The sequence below is a fragment of the Rhinichthys klamathensis genome, unplaced genomic scaffold (genome assembly GCF_029890125.1).
Source record: "Rhinichthys klamathensis goyatoka isolate OS25496 unplaced genomic scaffold, OSU_Roscu_1.1 h1tg000289l_1, whole genome shotgun sequence".
NCBI classification, from domain to species: Eukaryota; Metazoa; Chordata; class Actinopteri; order Cypriniformes; family Leuciscidae; genus Rhinichthys; species Rhinichthys klamathensis.
In genome coordinates this window covers 2,363,851-2,376,864 of record NW_026606808.1, presented here as the reverse complement: position 1 = coordinate 2,376,864, position 13,014 = coordinate 2,363,851, and the positions used below count along the sequence as shown (strand labels likewise).

The 13,014-nt window shown below is 41.7% G+C and overlaps 1 protein-coding gene across 1 annotated transcript; it reads left to right on the top strand.

The window, feature by feature from the left end:
* The first annotated feature begins 4,545 nt into the window (after positions 1-4,545).
* On the top strand, positions 4,546-9,332 carry col8a1b (collagen, type VIII, alpha 1b). The gene is made up of 2 exons (XM_056269747.1): positions 4,546-4,888; positions 5,900-9,332. Exons 1-2 carry the CDS (start codon positions 4,597-4,599, stop codon positions 7,807-7,809), a joined length of 2,202 nt encoding a protein of 733 aa, XP_056125722.1. The 5' UTR covers positions 4,546-4,596; the 3' UTR covers positions 7,810-9,332.
* Positions 9,333-13,014: the final 3,682 nt, after the last annotated feature.

The following is a 13,014-nucleotide window of genomic DNA, read 5'->3' as shown; positions in this document are numbered from 1 at the left end:
TTTGTACGTTTGTCTTCCCAGTTGATCCTCAAGATTTTTATTAAGGCTCTTTGATGGAATATTTCTAGTGCTCTCAGATGTCTGCTGTAGGTTGTCCAGGATTCCGCTCCATACAGCAAAGTTGGGAGAATCACAGCTCTGTAAACCAGGACCTTGGTTTGAGCCCTCAGGTCTTGGTCATCAAAGACTCTTGTCCTAAGTTTGGCATAGGCTCCGCTGGCACAGCTCAGGCGATGTTTAACTTCACAGTCTATATCAGCTTTGGAGGAGAGAATGCTGCCAAGGTAGGTAAAGTGGTCCACGTTTTCCAGAGTGGTGTTATCCACTTTGATAATGTAGTGATGGTTGGTTAGGTGGTGGTTGATACAGAACATGAGTTTTATTGATGTTCAAGGCCAAACCCAGGGCTCTGTATGCCTTGGCAAAGGCATTTAGAATGCCCTGGAGGTCTTCAGGGGAGTGTGCTGCAATGGTGTTATCATCGGCGTATTGCAGCTCCATGATGGTGGTATTCCTGACTTTACTTTTGGCTTTAAACCTGTTGAGGTTGAAGAGCTTGCCGTCAGTCCTATAAAGGATTGGAATCCCCTGTGGCAACTCATGTCCAGAAAGGTGAAGGATGACTGTAATGAAGATGGCAAATAGGGTGGGTGCAATGATACATCCCTGTTTTACCCCAGTTTCTACAGTAAATGGCTCAGATTCAGAGCCACCATTGAGCACTGTGGCTGACATGCCGTCATGCAATAGCCTTAGCACACGGATGTATTTGGCATGACATCCATACTTTGATAGTATGCTCCACAGTGCCTGCCTATCGACGGAGTCAAAGGCCTTTGTCAAGTCTATAAAGGCCATGTACAGAGGCAGTCCTTGTTCCCGACACTTTTCTTGTAGTTGGCGAGCAGAAAAGATCATGTCAGTTGTTCCCCAAGATGAACGGAAACCGCACTGTGATTCAGGGAGTATCCCCTCAGATAGTGGTAGCAGGCGGTTGGCGAGGACACGAGCAAGAACTTTGCCTGTTGTTGACAAGAGCGAGATGCCCCTGTAGTTTCCACATTCAGCCTTGTCCCCTTTCTTGAATATGGTAACAATTTGGGCATCCCGGAGCTCTGAGGGGAGCTCTTCCCTTTCCCAGACCTTGATGAGTAGATGGTGGATACCAGAGCCTTGGTCCTCCTTCCTTTAGAATCTCTGCGGGAATTCCATCAGGACCAGTGGCCTTGTTATTCCTGAGACTTCTGATGGCATTGTGAACCTCAGTCAGGGTAGGAGGTTCCCCCATGTCTTCTCTGATGAGGCTCTGTGGGATATGGTCGGCGATGTCTGGTTCGGCTGAGCTGTCACTGTTCAAAAGTTCTTGAAAGTGCTCCTTCCAACGTGCGTTGATGGAGTCATTGTCTTTCAAAAGAGTCTGTCCATCCTTTGTGCGCAGGGGATTTAAACCACGATGGGTAGGGCCATAGACAGCCTTAGTGGCACTAAAAAAGTCTCTGGTGTTACCTGATTCTGCCAGTCTCTGGAGTTCTAGAGACTTTTCTGTCCACCAGTTGTTCTTGAGCTCCCTCACCAATCTCTGAACGTCAGCCTTAGCTCTGGAGTGTGCTGCCCTTTTGGCCTCAAATGTTATGTCATTTTGCCACGCTCGGAAGGCTTTTCGTTTTCTGGAGATAAGTTGTTCTATCTCTGTGTCATTTCCATCAAACCAGTCCTGATGTTTCCTGGACTGATACCCAAGGGTGGATTTACATGAGTCATGGATGGTGGATTTGAGAAGTCCCCAGTGATCTTCGATGTTATCAGGAAATTCTTGCTGAAGAGAGAGTCCTGAAGTAGTTGCTGGGTGGTAGTTTCATTCAGGCTGTCAAGGTTCAGTCTTCGCCGGGTCTGCTTCTTCTGAATCCTCCTCCTTTTTTTAAGTTTGATGGACATTGTGGATCGAATGAGGCGGTGGTCTGTCCAGCAGTTGTCAGAAACTATCATGGCCCTTGTGATGTTTAAATTACCGCGGTCCCTGGCCCTTACGATTACATAATCAATAAAGTGCCATTGCTTGGAGCGAGGGTGTCTCCAAGATGCCTTAAATTAGTTTTTCTGTCGATAGAGAGTATTGGTAATGACCAGGTTGTGCTGAGCGCACTTACTCAGAAGCAGCACTCCATTGGAGTTGATGTTACCGATGCTCTCCTTGCCAATAGTGCCCTTCCAGAGGTGTTGGTCCCGGCCTACCCTAGCATTAAAGTCTCCAAGAAGGATAATCTTGTCCTCCCTGGGGATTTTTGACAGGGTTTCTTCCAGGCAGGCGTAGAGTGCTTCTTTTTCTTCCACATTGGAGTCTAGGGTAGGGGCATAGGCGCTCACTACTGTCGCTGTCTGGTTGTTGGCCAACACCAGACGGATTGTCATGAGGCGCTCGCTGATCCCCACAGGAAGTTCGGAGAGGTGGTTGACAAGCTGGTTTTTGATGGCAAGTCCAACTCCATGGTTTCTAGCCTCATCGGCTGGCTTTCCTTTCCAGAAGAAAGTGTAGCCACCTTTCTCCTCCTTTAGCTGCCCTTCACCTGCCAGTCGGGTTTTGGAGAGAGCAGCTATATCAATCCGGCATCTCTGGAGTTCTCTGGCTATGATAGCGGTCCGTCTCTCAGGTCTGTCACTGGAGGTGCTGTCCATCAGAGTGCGCACATTCCATCCTCCAAAATTAAATTTCTTTTGTTTCTGACCGCAAATGAGGTGTTCCCTCTGGACGCGGTAATCCAGTCGGGAGATATGAGGCAGGCTATTTTTAGGGCACCTTTTCTAGCCCCTTCCCCATGTGGGGTAAGCAGAGCGGATCCTAAATAGGACTGCTTAGTCATGAGTGTAGCTGCCGAAGAGGTCTTCTGCCTCGTTCCAAGAGCCCAGCAACTGATTCTTACACCCATCGCCTAATGTGCCAGCTCATGACTAGGGGCTTTCAGACTACACAAACCTGCCCCCGTTGCCACTTGCTGGTCGCCATAGGACTTTATCCAGGTTGGTAAGGTGGATTCCCTTTGTGGAAGACGCCTGTGCGTGGCGTTGTTTAACGTGTGGAGGCTGGTGCACAGACAACCACCACACGGTCCTTGGCAGGTCTGGGTCAGAATCCAGTGGCATGAAGTCCAAGACGACTGGGGACCCATCACTGCTGCAGCCTTCATCCGCCTTCCCAGCCGTTGTGATGCTCCACTTAAGTCAGCCATCATCCTCCGCCTGTTCCGACGTTGAGGTCTTTTGATGCCTTTGCCTCTATAGGCTGCCCCACAAGGCAGTGGGACTATGTACCCATAGCTGGGGCTGTGGTTGGCGAGTGCCAGGGCATGTCCACTGCTTGGTGGGCCTGCACACTACGCCTCTGGGGCCCACTGCTGCTCCGAGATCCCCTACAGTTGCTGCCTCTGCCTCTTGCTATCCCTCTGCTGCCCCCTAACACAGAGATGTACATATAAATACATATCAAACACTCCATGACTACAACATGACTAACTTCATGACTACAATAAATTGATGATGATATTACAGAGTATATTGACACACTGTAACCACTGTAGAATCAATAACATCATTTAGCAATGAGCAATACAGTTAGTACCAATGGTTGTGTTAGAAAGGGTTAGTTGCTACTCAATCTGGTGGTAATATGTTGCATTCGCTACAGGATGTCAGTCACGACTCAGGAAGACAGAATCAGGTTGACATAGGTTTACTTCAATAGTTGGAATATAGAAACAGCAGACAGCACGGTATGGCATAAAGGTTTTCTTCCTTTGGTTGCAATATAAACAATATGCAATTCTGTAGTTCTCTGTGTATGTGTGTGTGTGGTTCTAAATAAACAGAGAAAAGGAATAATTACTAACTGCAATAGTATCATCACAAATTAACACAACAGTATGCTCATAAGCTAGGACATTAGAACAATATTAGCAGAATATATACAAACAATATTACCGAAAGAGAACAACAATTCTCATAATAAAGTAATCAATTGTAGCAATTACATTATTACAGTGATAATAATCAAATGGAATAGTCACTAACGCTAGTCAAAAATTATACTATTGACGTCTTTCACAAACAATCATAGTTAGCTTAGCATTAGGATGAATCAGCAATGAATCAGCACATATTACAATGTTAACTAGCTACTAGAAACTACTAGAAACTTCTTTAGAAACTAACATTAATAATAAACAGCGCACTTACATATTGTCATTGACGCACACCAACTAAAACCACTCGGGAATAATTAGAACAGGGTAAATTCTCAGTACTCCAGCACTAACAGTCCACACCTGACCGGAGTTTCTATCCATTTCCTCATAACGCAGTCTGAGTTACGGCTGATGCAATACTTGCAATGAACTTGAGTAAGGGCAGGCCGCCACCTACTGGACGTAGGTGTAATGTTCCCACATTAACTATATACATGTTTGACCCATAGCGGGCCTTTTGTACAGGTTGACTAAGGCAGAGAAGTGCTTTACTACACGTTGGTGTGGGCCCTTGCTGCTAGATTTTTTTGTGTTTTCCCAAGACTACTAACCTTCTCTCCTATTCTCCATTCCACAGGACATGGCTGGGCCTCTCCTCTCTGCCCGCTTGTTTGTACTGGTGGAGCACTTGTGTCTGCTACATCATATCCATGCAGGTGCATTTTATGGACACAAGCCACTGCCTCAACAGCACCAGCCTCTGCCTCAGTTACCTCTCCTGTCACATGGCAATGAAGGGATACCCCAACACCATTACCATGGAAAGGAAATGCCACACATGCCATATGGAAATGAGATGCCTTTGCTTCCTCAGTATGGAAAAGAGCGTCCACAGATACCCATGCACATGGGTAAACCCATTGTAGGAAAAGGTTGGTATTTTGGCAAATTCTTTAAAGACCCACTCCGATTAAAATAATGTTTTTCTAGGTGTTAACATGTTCTTGTGGCATTTTTCTGATGTTAGAGGACATATCTTGAGAAAAATCAGCTCAAAGTTGTATTTCTGAGTATTTCTACATTCAAATGGCTGTGAATCAGTAGCAGACGCTAAAATGCTGGCTAAAATCGACTGGAGTTGTGACGTAGTAACTCCACTGGGCGTCTCCACACGCGACGTCTTGGAGTGAAAAATCGGTGATCGGTGATAACTTTGATTAACTTCAGATAATAATAATTAACGTGTATATAATACTGTTGCCCCACCGGTATTGGGGGTGTAAGCTAGCGGGAGAGACAGAGCTCTCAGCAACGGGCAGGGGGAGGGTCGTCTCCGTGCCAACGGCTCCGCCCACAACGCAGAGGCGAATTGCTAATGAGCTACTGCCGCTCTGCTGAAGCGAAGTCCCAGAAAACGGCACAGGTTTTGTGATTTTGGCTAAAAATGGCATAATCATAATTTAAAGACCACTGGGAATGTTTAAAAATAGCTCAAAATATGATCGGAGTGGGACTTTAATAATAATTTTGTGTGCAGCTTTAATGATATATTAATTTATAGATTAGATGGAATATTGTTACTTTTAAAAATTAATTTTAATTAACTGTGAAGGTAATGTTGACAAATGTTAACTGACAGAAAGCAATTTTTCAATCTTTTTGATGGGTATACCTCTTGAAAACACCTTTCATCAGATTATTTTTCTGGGAAGATGGGGGTGTCTCTTTTGTGCAATTTATTCATAGTAAATTTCTGTTTAATCTCATTTTAGCTCTACTGTATTCATTCATTAGGTTGAATACACACAATTGATACTGAATATAATTTGATCCAAGAACACATAAATACATTCATTTACTTATTTACCCATTCCTTTTAACATCCAGAAATGCAAATAATCTGTGCGAGTGTTTCTGAAGTGCTGACTGGTTACTCTTTTCAGGTGAAACTATTCCAAGAGGAGAGAAAGGTCCACCTGGTGAGACTGGTCTAAAGGGGCCTCCAGGGCCCCAGGGACCTCCCGGACTTCCTGGTCATGTCATCCCAGGACCTTCAGGCAAACCTGGTCCACAAGGTCCACCAGGACTCCCTGGAATTGGAAAGCCAGGAATGCCAGGTTTGCCAGGAAAACCTGGAGGTATTGGTTTACCAGGACCAAAGGGTGAGTTGGGGCCATTTGGCGGTAAAGGGCCGATAGGAATGCCAGGACCTCCAGGTCTTCCAGGGCCACATGGTCTACCAGGTGTGGCGAAACCAGGTGGACAAGGACTTCCAGGACAACCTGGTCCTCGTGGAGAACCTGGACAAAAGGGATTCCCTGGGATCCCTGGTCTCCTAGGGCCAAAGGGTGAGAATGGGATTGGTCTCCCAGGACTGCCAGGTATAAAGGGACCTTTTGGACTTCCAGGACCACCAGGACAAGTAGGACTACCGGGAGTTGGCAAGCCAGGACTGAATGGACTACCTGGGGCTCCTGGAGGCCAAGGTAAACCTGGTGCACCTGGAGAACCAGGATTGGCTGGAGTCCCAGGGGAGAGAGGACAAATAGGACCACCGGGACTACCAGGCTTTGGCAAACCTGGTTTGGATGGCTTACCAGGGAAACCAGGTCTCCCAGGTGGAAGGGGCGAACCAGGTCTTTCTGGTTTACCTGGGGGCCCAGGCTTGCCTGGGTTTGGCAAGCCTGGATATCCTGGCCCTAAAGGTGATAAGGGGCATGGTGGTTTGCCTGGCCCTCAAGGCCCTAAAGGTGAAAAGGGTCATGGTGGCCTTAATGGAATGATTGGACCGCCAGGGCCAAGTGGCCTCCAAGGTCCTCCAGGTCTCATGGGACCCCCTGGAGGCATTGGTTTCCCTGGTCTAAAAGGAGAGGGCGGTGCAGTAGGACCTAAGGGACAACTGGGTCCAAAAGGTGAACCAGGGCCCCTAGGACATCCAGGCAAGCCAGGATTCCCAGGAGAATTAGGGCAACTAGGACCGAGAGGCTTACCTGGTTCCCTAGGACCTAAAGGTGAAAATGGACACAAAGGCCTACCTGGCCTACCTGGAGCCCCTGGAAAGCCTGGTGTAAAAGGAGAAGGTGGATTTCCAGGAGAGAAAGGTCATCCAGGGCCTATGGGAATCCCAGGATTAATGGGTCCAACAGGACCAATAGGCCCACCTGGTCTACCAGGCCCAAAAGGGCAATATGGACCACCAGGAAAACCTGGAATGCCAGGTGAGGGAAAACCAGGGCTTCCAGGCCCAATAGGTCCTGCTGGTATACCTGGAATGGGTGGGCCCCCAGGTCAACCTGGAAGACCTGGTCCTCCTGGTCCACCTGGCCTACCTGGACCTCCTGCTCAAGCTCCGTTTATCGGGCAAATCCTTCCTGAGAGTGGTCCTGGGCTAGATGGGGCAAAAGGTGGTTACAAGAAAGAAAAGCCTGGAGGAGCCATTATTGGTAGGAATGGCCTAGAGATGCCAGCATTTACAGCTCTGCTGACAACCCCATTTCCTCCAGTTGGGCAACCTGTTGTTTTCAACAAGATTCTGCATAATGGCAACCAGAATTACAACTCTCAAACTGGCATCTTCACTTGCAAAATACCTGGAATTTACTACTTTGTCTACCATGTTAATTGCAAAGGAAACAATGTATGGGTGGCCTTATACAGGAACAATGAGCCAGTAATGTATACATATGATGAATACAAAAAAAGTTACATGGATCAGGCATCAGGGAGTGCAGTGCTGCCCTTACAATTTGGAGACACTGTTCATGTTAAGTTACCATCAGACCAAGCTGCAGGACTTTATGCTGGTCCATATGTCCACTCATCATTCTCTGGGTATTTGTTATATCCCATGTGAATATGTGAGAAAAAAAAATCACCCATATAAAATCAATGCTACATTTTTCTTAAGTAAATTGTGCATGTGCCACCAGTACAAAGCCACTTTTTATATCTGAAAAAATGTAAGAAATTGATAATTAAGTCATAGAGATTCAGTCAGGTATGTTTTATAGCATATTGTGCTACAGTGGCAATGGAACTTCATTTATAATATACAAGAAAATGTTAAATACATGTTTTAAGCATACACATAATTACATAATATAAACAGTCTTTCAACATCTTAAGGTATTCATTCATCCATACGGTTAGCACTTTGTTAGAACTTTTGTCACATTATTTATTTGCATATTTCCTATTGTTTGACAGTATATTGATTGTATATAGATGGGGTCACATTGACTACACATCAGTGTAAAATGATATTGGGACTGTCATAATGAAGAATTTTCAGATTGTTGGATATGCACTATTTTTCTGCTGTCTTAGTAGTTTCTCATTGTGCCATCTCAATTAACTTCAAGAGAGTATGTGAGCACATAAGGGTTTAAGTTGTTAAGATTTTGCTTTTCAATGATCTCATTAACTAACACCATCAGTAAAATACATGAAATGTCATGAACCCTTACATTTAGGTTATTTTACACCCTATTGATTTGAGTATATCAGATCATTGTTTATCAAAATAAAACTCAAGGGTATTGCTTGTTAATGAGCACAGTATATCAATATTTAAAAGTCGATAAGGCCAGAGTTGGGTTAGTTACTCTAACAAAGTAATTAATTAGCCTGTTAATTATATCTTCAACAGTGTAATTAGATTACTATGCTAATTACTCTCTCTAAAAAATATTGCATTACTTGTTACTAAATACTTTCTAAATCCCATACAGTAACAACATTGACCAGTTGAACAATGCAAGGATAGACGAAGCTGCTCTTTTAATTCTTTAAAATAAATAACATAACATTGCATAAACGATTCTTGAACTGAACATAGTATTTAAAAGGAGAAGGTTACATAAAAAAACATACATTTTAACGTTAGATGTTAAATTTTGATGTTAAATCCACTATTGTTTTATAAAGAATTGTTCTATACTCTATACAGTATTACATCAGAAGTAACTCTAATTAAATTTTTTTTAAAGAGTAAATTAAAAAGTAATCCCTTACTGTACTTTTTCAAGGGAAAAGTAATTAAATTGCAGTAATGAATTACTTCGTAATGAATTACACCCAACACTGGATACGGCCACATAAACAGAAACAGTCTTAGGAACCTCTCTGTAATTTATTTTTAGTTTTACTACTGAATGACTCAATTTGTATATGTGCAAAGAGATGGTGTGCGGCACAAAAAAGAATTTATTATTTGTTTTTAATTTTTGACAACGGTGCTGAACGGTTAAACAAACATGGAGTAAAGATTTAATGTCATTGTCGTTGTTTTTTTTACAAAATGAATTAATGGAAATTTTGTGAATTTGTAATTAGGGAATTCCACAAAAAATAAAGAATCCCTGTTTCCAATCTTGATGCTGACCATCTTTTATGCAATTTTGTGTCAGAGGACACACTTAGCCAGACACTATGGTAATGTAGGCTACATACTGCACAAACAACCGCATTTATGTCCAAGAGTAAATCTCCTACTCCATTTCATGCTTGTTTGGAATGAAATTCAAACAAATTCATGTTAGTATACTTTTTATATATCAAAATTATACATAAAAAGTTAGAAAGTTAATTTATATATAAAAACGTTTGGCTGTATTGAACTTAGTTTAGAGAAATAGGTTTAATCAGTTACAAAAATCTATTCTACATATCAGGGAACATATAGTCATGATTAGTAAAAACGAATCATGTCAACAAACTATGGGGAGTGACCTCTTCAAATGAGACCTGAATTCCGAATTTCTGAATTTTGCCTATAGCTCTAATTCTCATTGAGCTACTGTGTTTGTTAGTTTCCGGGAACCTCAGAAATGTCAAATGATACAAAAAAATTTATAATAAAAAAATGATATATATTATAAATTATACTTTTTTTATCTACACAACAAATGTGCTTACTGGTCTCTTACACTCATCCTTCCCTTGGGTCATTTTAAACAATTGAGTGTTCATTGGAGGGGTCCAAGACCCTAGGACTGCTGTCGCACTTGAACCACGAATACACACAAAACAAATATAATGGATTCGAAGAGTTTTGAGGTTGAAATTAAAAAAAGTAACAAATCCTTCCCTCGCGAGTCAATTTGACCCCTTAGGAATGAATGGAATGCGAGGAATGCTTCAGTACACATAGCAAAACCTAGAAATGCTCAAAATTCTAACTAAAAATGCTAAAACTTTACCAAAAAATTATTTTATAATGTCTACATGTGTATCTGAATGAATACATACTAAAGGAAAATGACTTCAGGACTCAGCGGAACAGCTCATTTGCTCCAAATTAGAGGTCTGCTACCCGACCCGAGCCCGACGGGTCCCGAAAAATGTGCGGGTTTCGGGTCGGGTTCGGGTTAATGTTAATGAACAGCCTCGGGTTCGGGTCGGGTTCGGGTTTAACTAAGAAAAACGAAATAGGCTATATATAGTTTGCGTGCCGTGTGCTTTGCCTGCTTGCTGTGTTGTGGTGACCGGCACGCGCGAGAGAGAAAGTATAGGCTACGTCCGCAGATGTGCAATATGTGCATACAGGCTCTCTCTCTCAAATATAATGATATATGAATATAATATTTTTAATTATTTGTTTTATTTTATCATATCATTTATATCACAAAACTGTTTTGCGCATGTGCTACCGCTCTCGCGCGCTATTTCAGTCACAATACAAACAGCGGACGACAACAAGCAAACCATGAGTCTGATAAAGCAAAAAATTACTTGGTAAGTTTTTTCTCTTACTGCTGTGCTGCCTGCTGATAGGGCCGCTGCGCCTACATGTATTTGTTTAATATGTCAAGCAATCATTAAATACAACATAGCATATTGCAAAAATGGTATTGCTGTGAGAAACAGAATGGACCTCGGGTTCGGGTCGGGTTCGGGCTTAATATGTAAATGTAATTGTCGGGTCGGGTCGGGTCGGGTTAAATGATCGCGGGTACGGGCCGGGTTCGGGCTTCAGTTTAAAGCCCGTGCAGACCTCTACTCCAAATAGAGTTATAAGGCCATCTAGTGGCTAGAGTAATGAAATCTCATGTTTTATATTTTTCTTTCCACAAGAGGTCGGTAAAGACACCCAATGTAAGATATTTTGAGCTGAATTAAAAGGTTTAGCCTATATGGGGAGGCTGCAGACCTGGAGCCGGCAGATATACGCCCCTGACAGTTTTACGCCCCGGCAGTTTTAGGACCCTGTTGTTCCTGATGCGTCCAGTAGAGGGATATACTGCGAAATAACATAATTAAATCGACGCTTAATAACCCGTCCATAGACTTGACAATTTTGTGTTTTTTGTTAATTTAAATATAAACGTTATAGTGTAGATCTGCACGGATTAAATTTTCTGTTTAACAAAAAAACAAGGGGGGTAAACGGACATCAAAAGAGATTGAATTAGGGTACACAAATCAATGCAATATTACATTTTGTCAATATAAAAACATGTAAGGTTCTTTACAACAGACTCAATGATATTATTTGTTTTATAAACCTTTGAGTTTAAAGGTTCTGACATTTTCTTAAAGGAAGAAAAAAATGAACTTTATATCAGAGGAGAATATTCTAGAATCAGGATTACTTTGAATGGTTCTGTCTTTATGAAGATGAAACTTGCCCAGAAGACAAAGTAATAATACCGTATAATCAAGTTTAACATCGTTAGAATTAAAATCTGACAAAAATAGATTCTGTCATTTGTATGTTAAATAATCTGCTAAAGTTATTGTTTTTTTAGCAATGATGCAACATTTATTATTTATAAACGATTAGCTCGATAGAGCTAGGGTAGGTAGATATCAATTCATTTATATATCAATGGATGGGTCTATAATGTATTTTGACAGGTTTCTGTTCTATCTGGCTTAAACTTAGCTAACCACGTGTAGGTTTAGCTTCCCCTATCTTCTCTACTCAATTTAAAATTAATTTTAATTTTAATTTTCTTTTGTTGCCTGTCTTTAGCTTGGCCTCTTCTGGTAAGACTCTGTTTACTCCTTGCATTAAAACATACTCCACATGGTTTATAGAGCAATATTACAGTAGATAATGGAAATATGTGAATTTTTTTTACAGTCTATGGTGTGAACACACAAAAGACACATTTATAATAGGTATGTAAATCTCTCTCTCTCTCTCTCTAAGTAAAGAGTTAAACTGCACACTCACTCAAATACGTTAAAACACATTAAAACCTTTCCCCATATGGTTTGAATTCTGGTTTGAGTTGTTTCTTATAAATGAGATGATCTAATTATCTCATTTATATCTTAATATACATTTTTTTTCTTAAAATAGCTTACTGATCTGGACTCAAATGTAGGGTATGTGCACTTAATGTGGGTTTTATCATACTCTGTCTTTACCAAGTTCTCTTTAACTTGGATCTCATAAAGGTGTGTTTGCTTTAGCTACTTAAGGAAATACACACACACACACACACACACACACACACACACACACACACACACACACACACACACACACACACACACACACACACACACACACACACACACACACACACACACACACACACACACACACACACACACACAGGGACAAGGTCAAATTCACCATGGATGTCCTTTTTAACTTTTTTAATGTTTCATTTTTTAATGTTTCATCAGTGAGCGGGAGCAGTTAAAGAAAAAAAACAGTTAAAGAAGAGTGGCAAACCATAGGGGAGTCATCATAATTCATAAATGGTGTTAATAAATATTTTTTTGTGAACAACAATATTGTCTATATCTTCTATATGGCCCATGGAATTTTAGAAAAGGGATAAATTGTGTTTGTCTTCATAAAATGCTGTGTAGGACACTGTTTTGTAGCTGTATGATGACCAATAGAATAGTACAGCAGATATTTCATCGAGGATCCATATTATTACACGGTACTGTCTGCATGTCTAATGGGCTAAATATGGTTAATATCTAAATGTGACTTTATATAAATTCACAAAAACATATTTCACTCAGTCTCCTGTATATAAAAACCTACGGTGAATTGGCCTATAACTGCAGTAGGTCATAGCATCACCTGTCA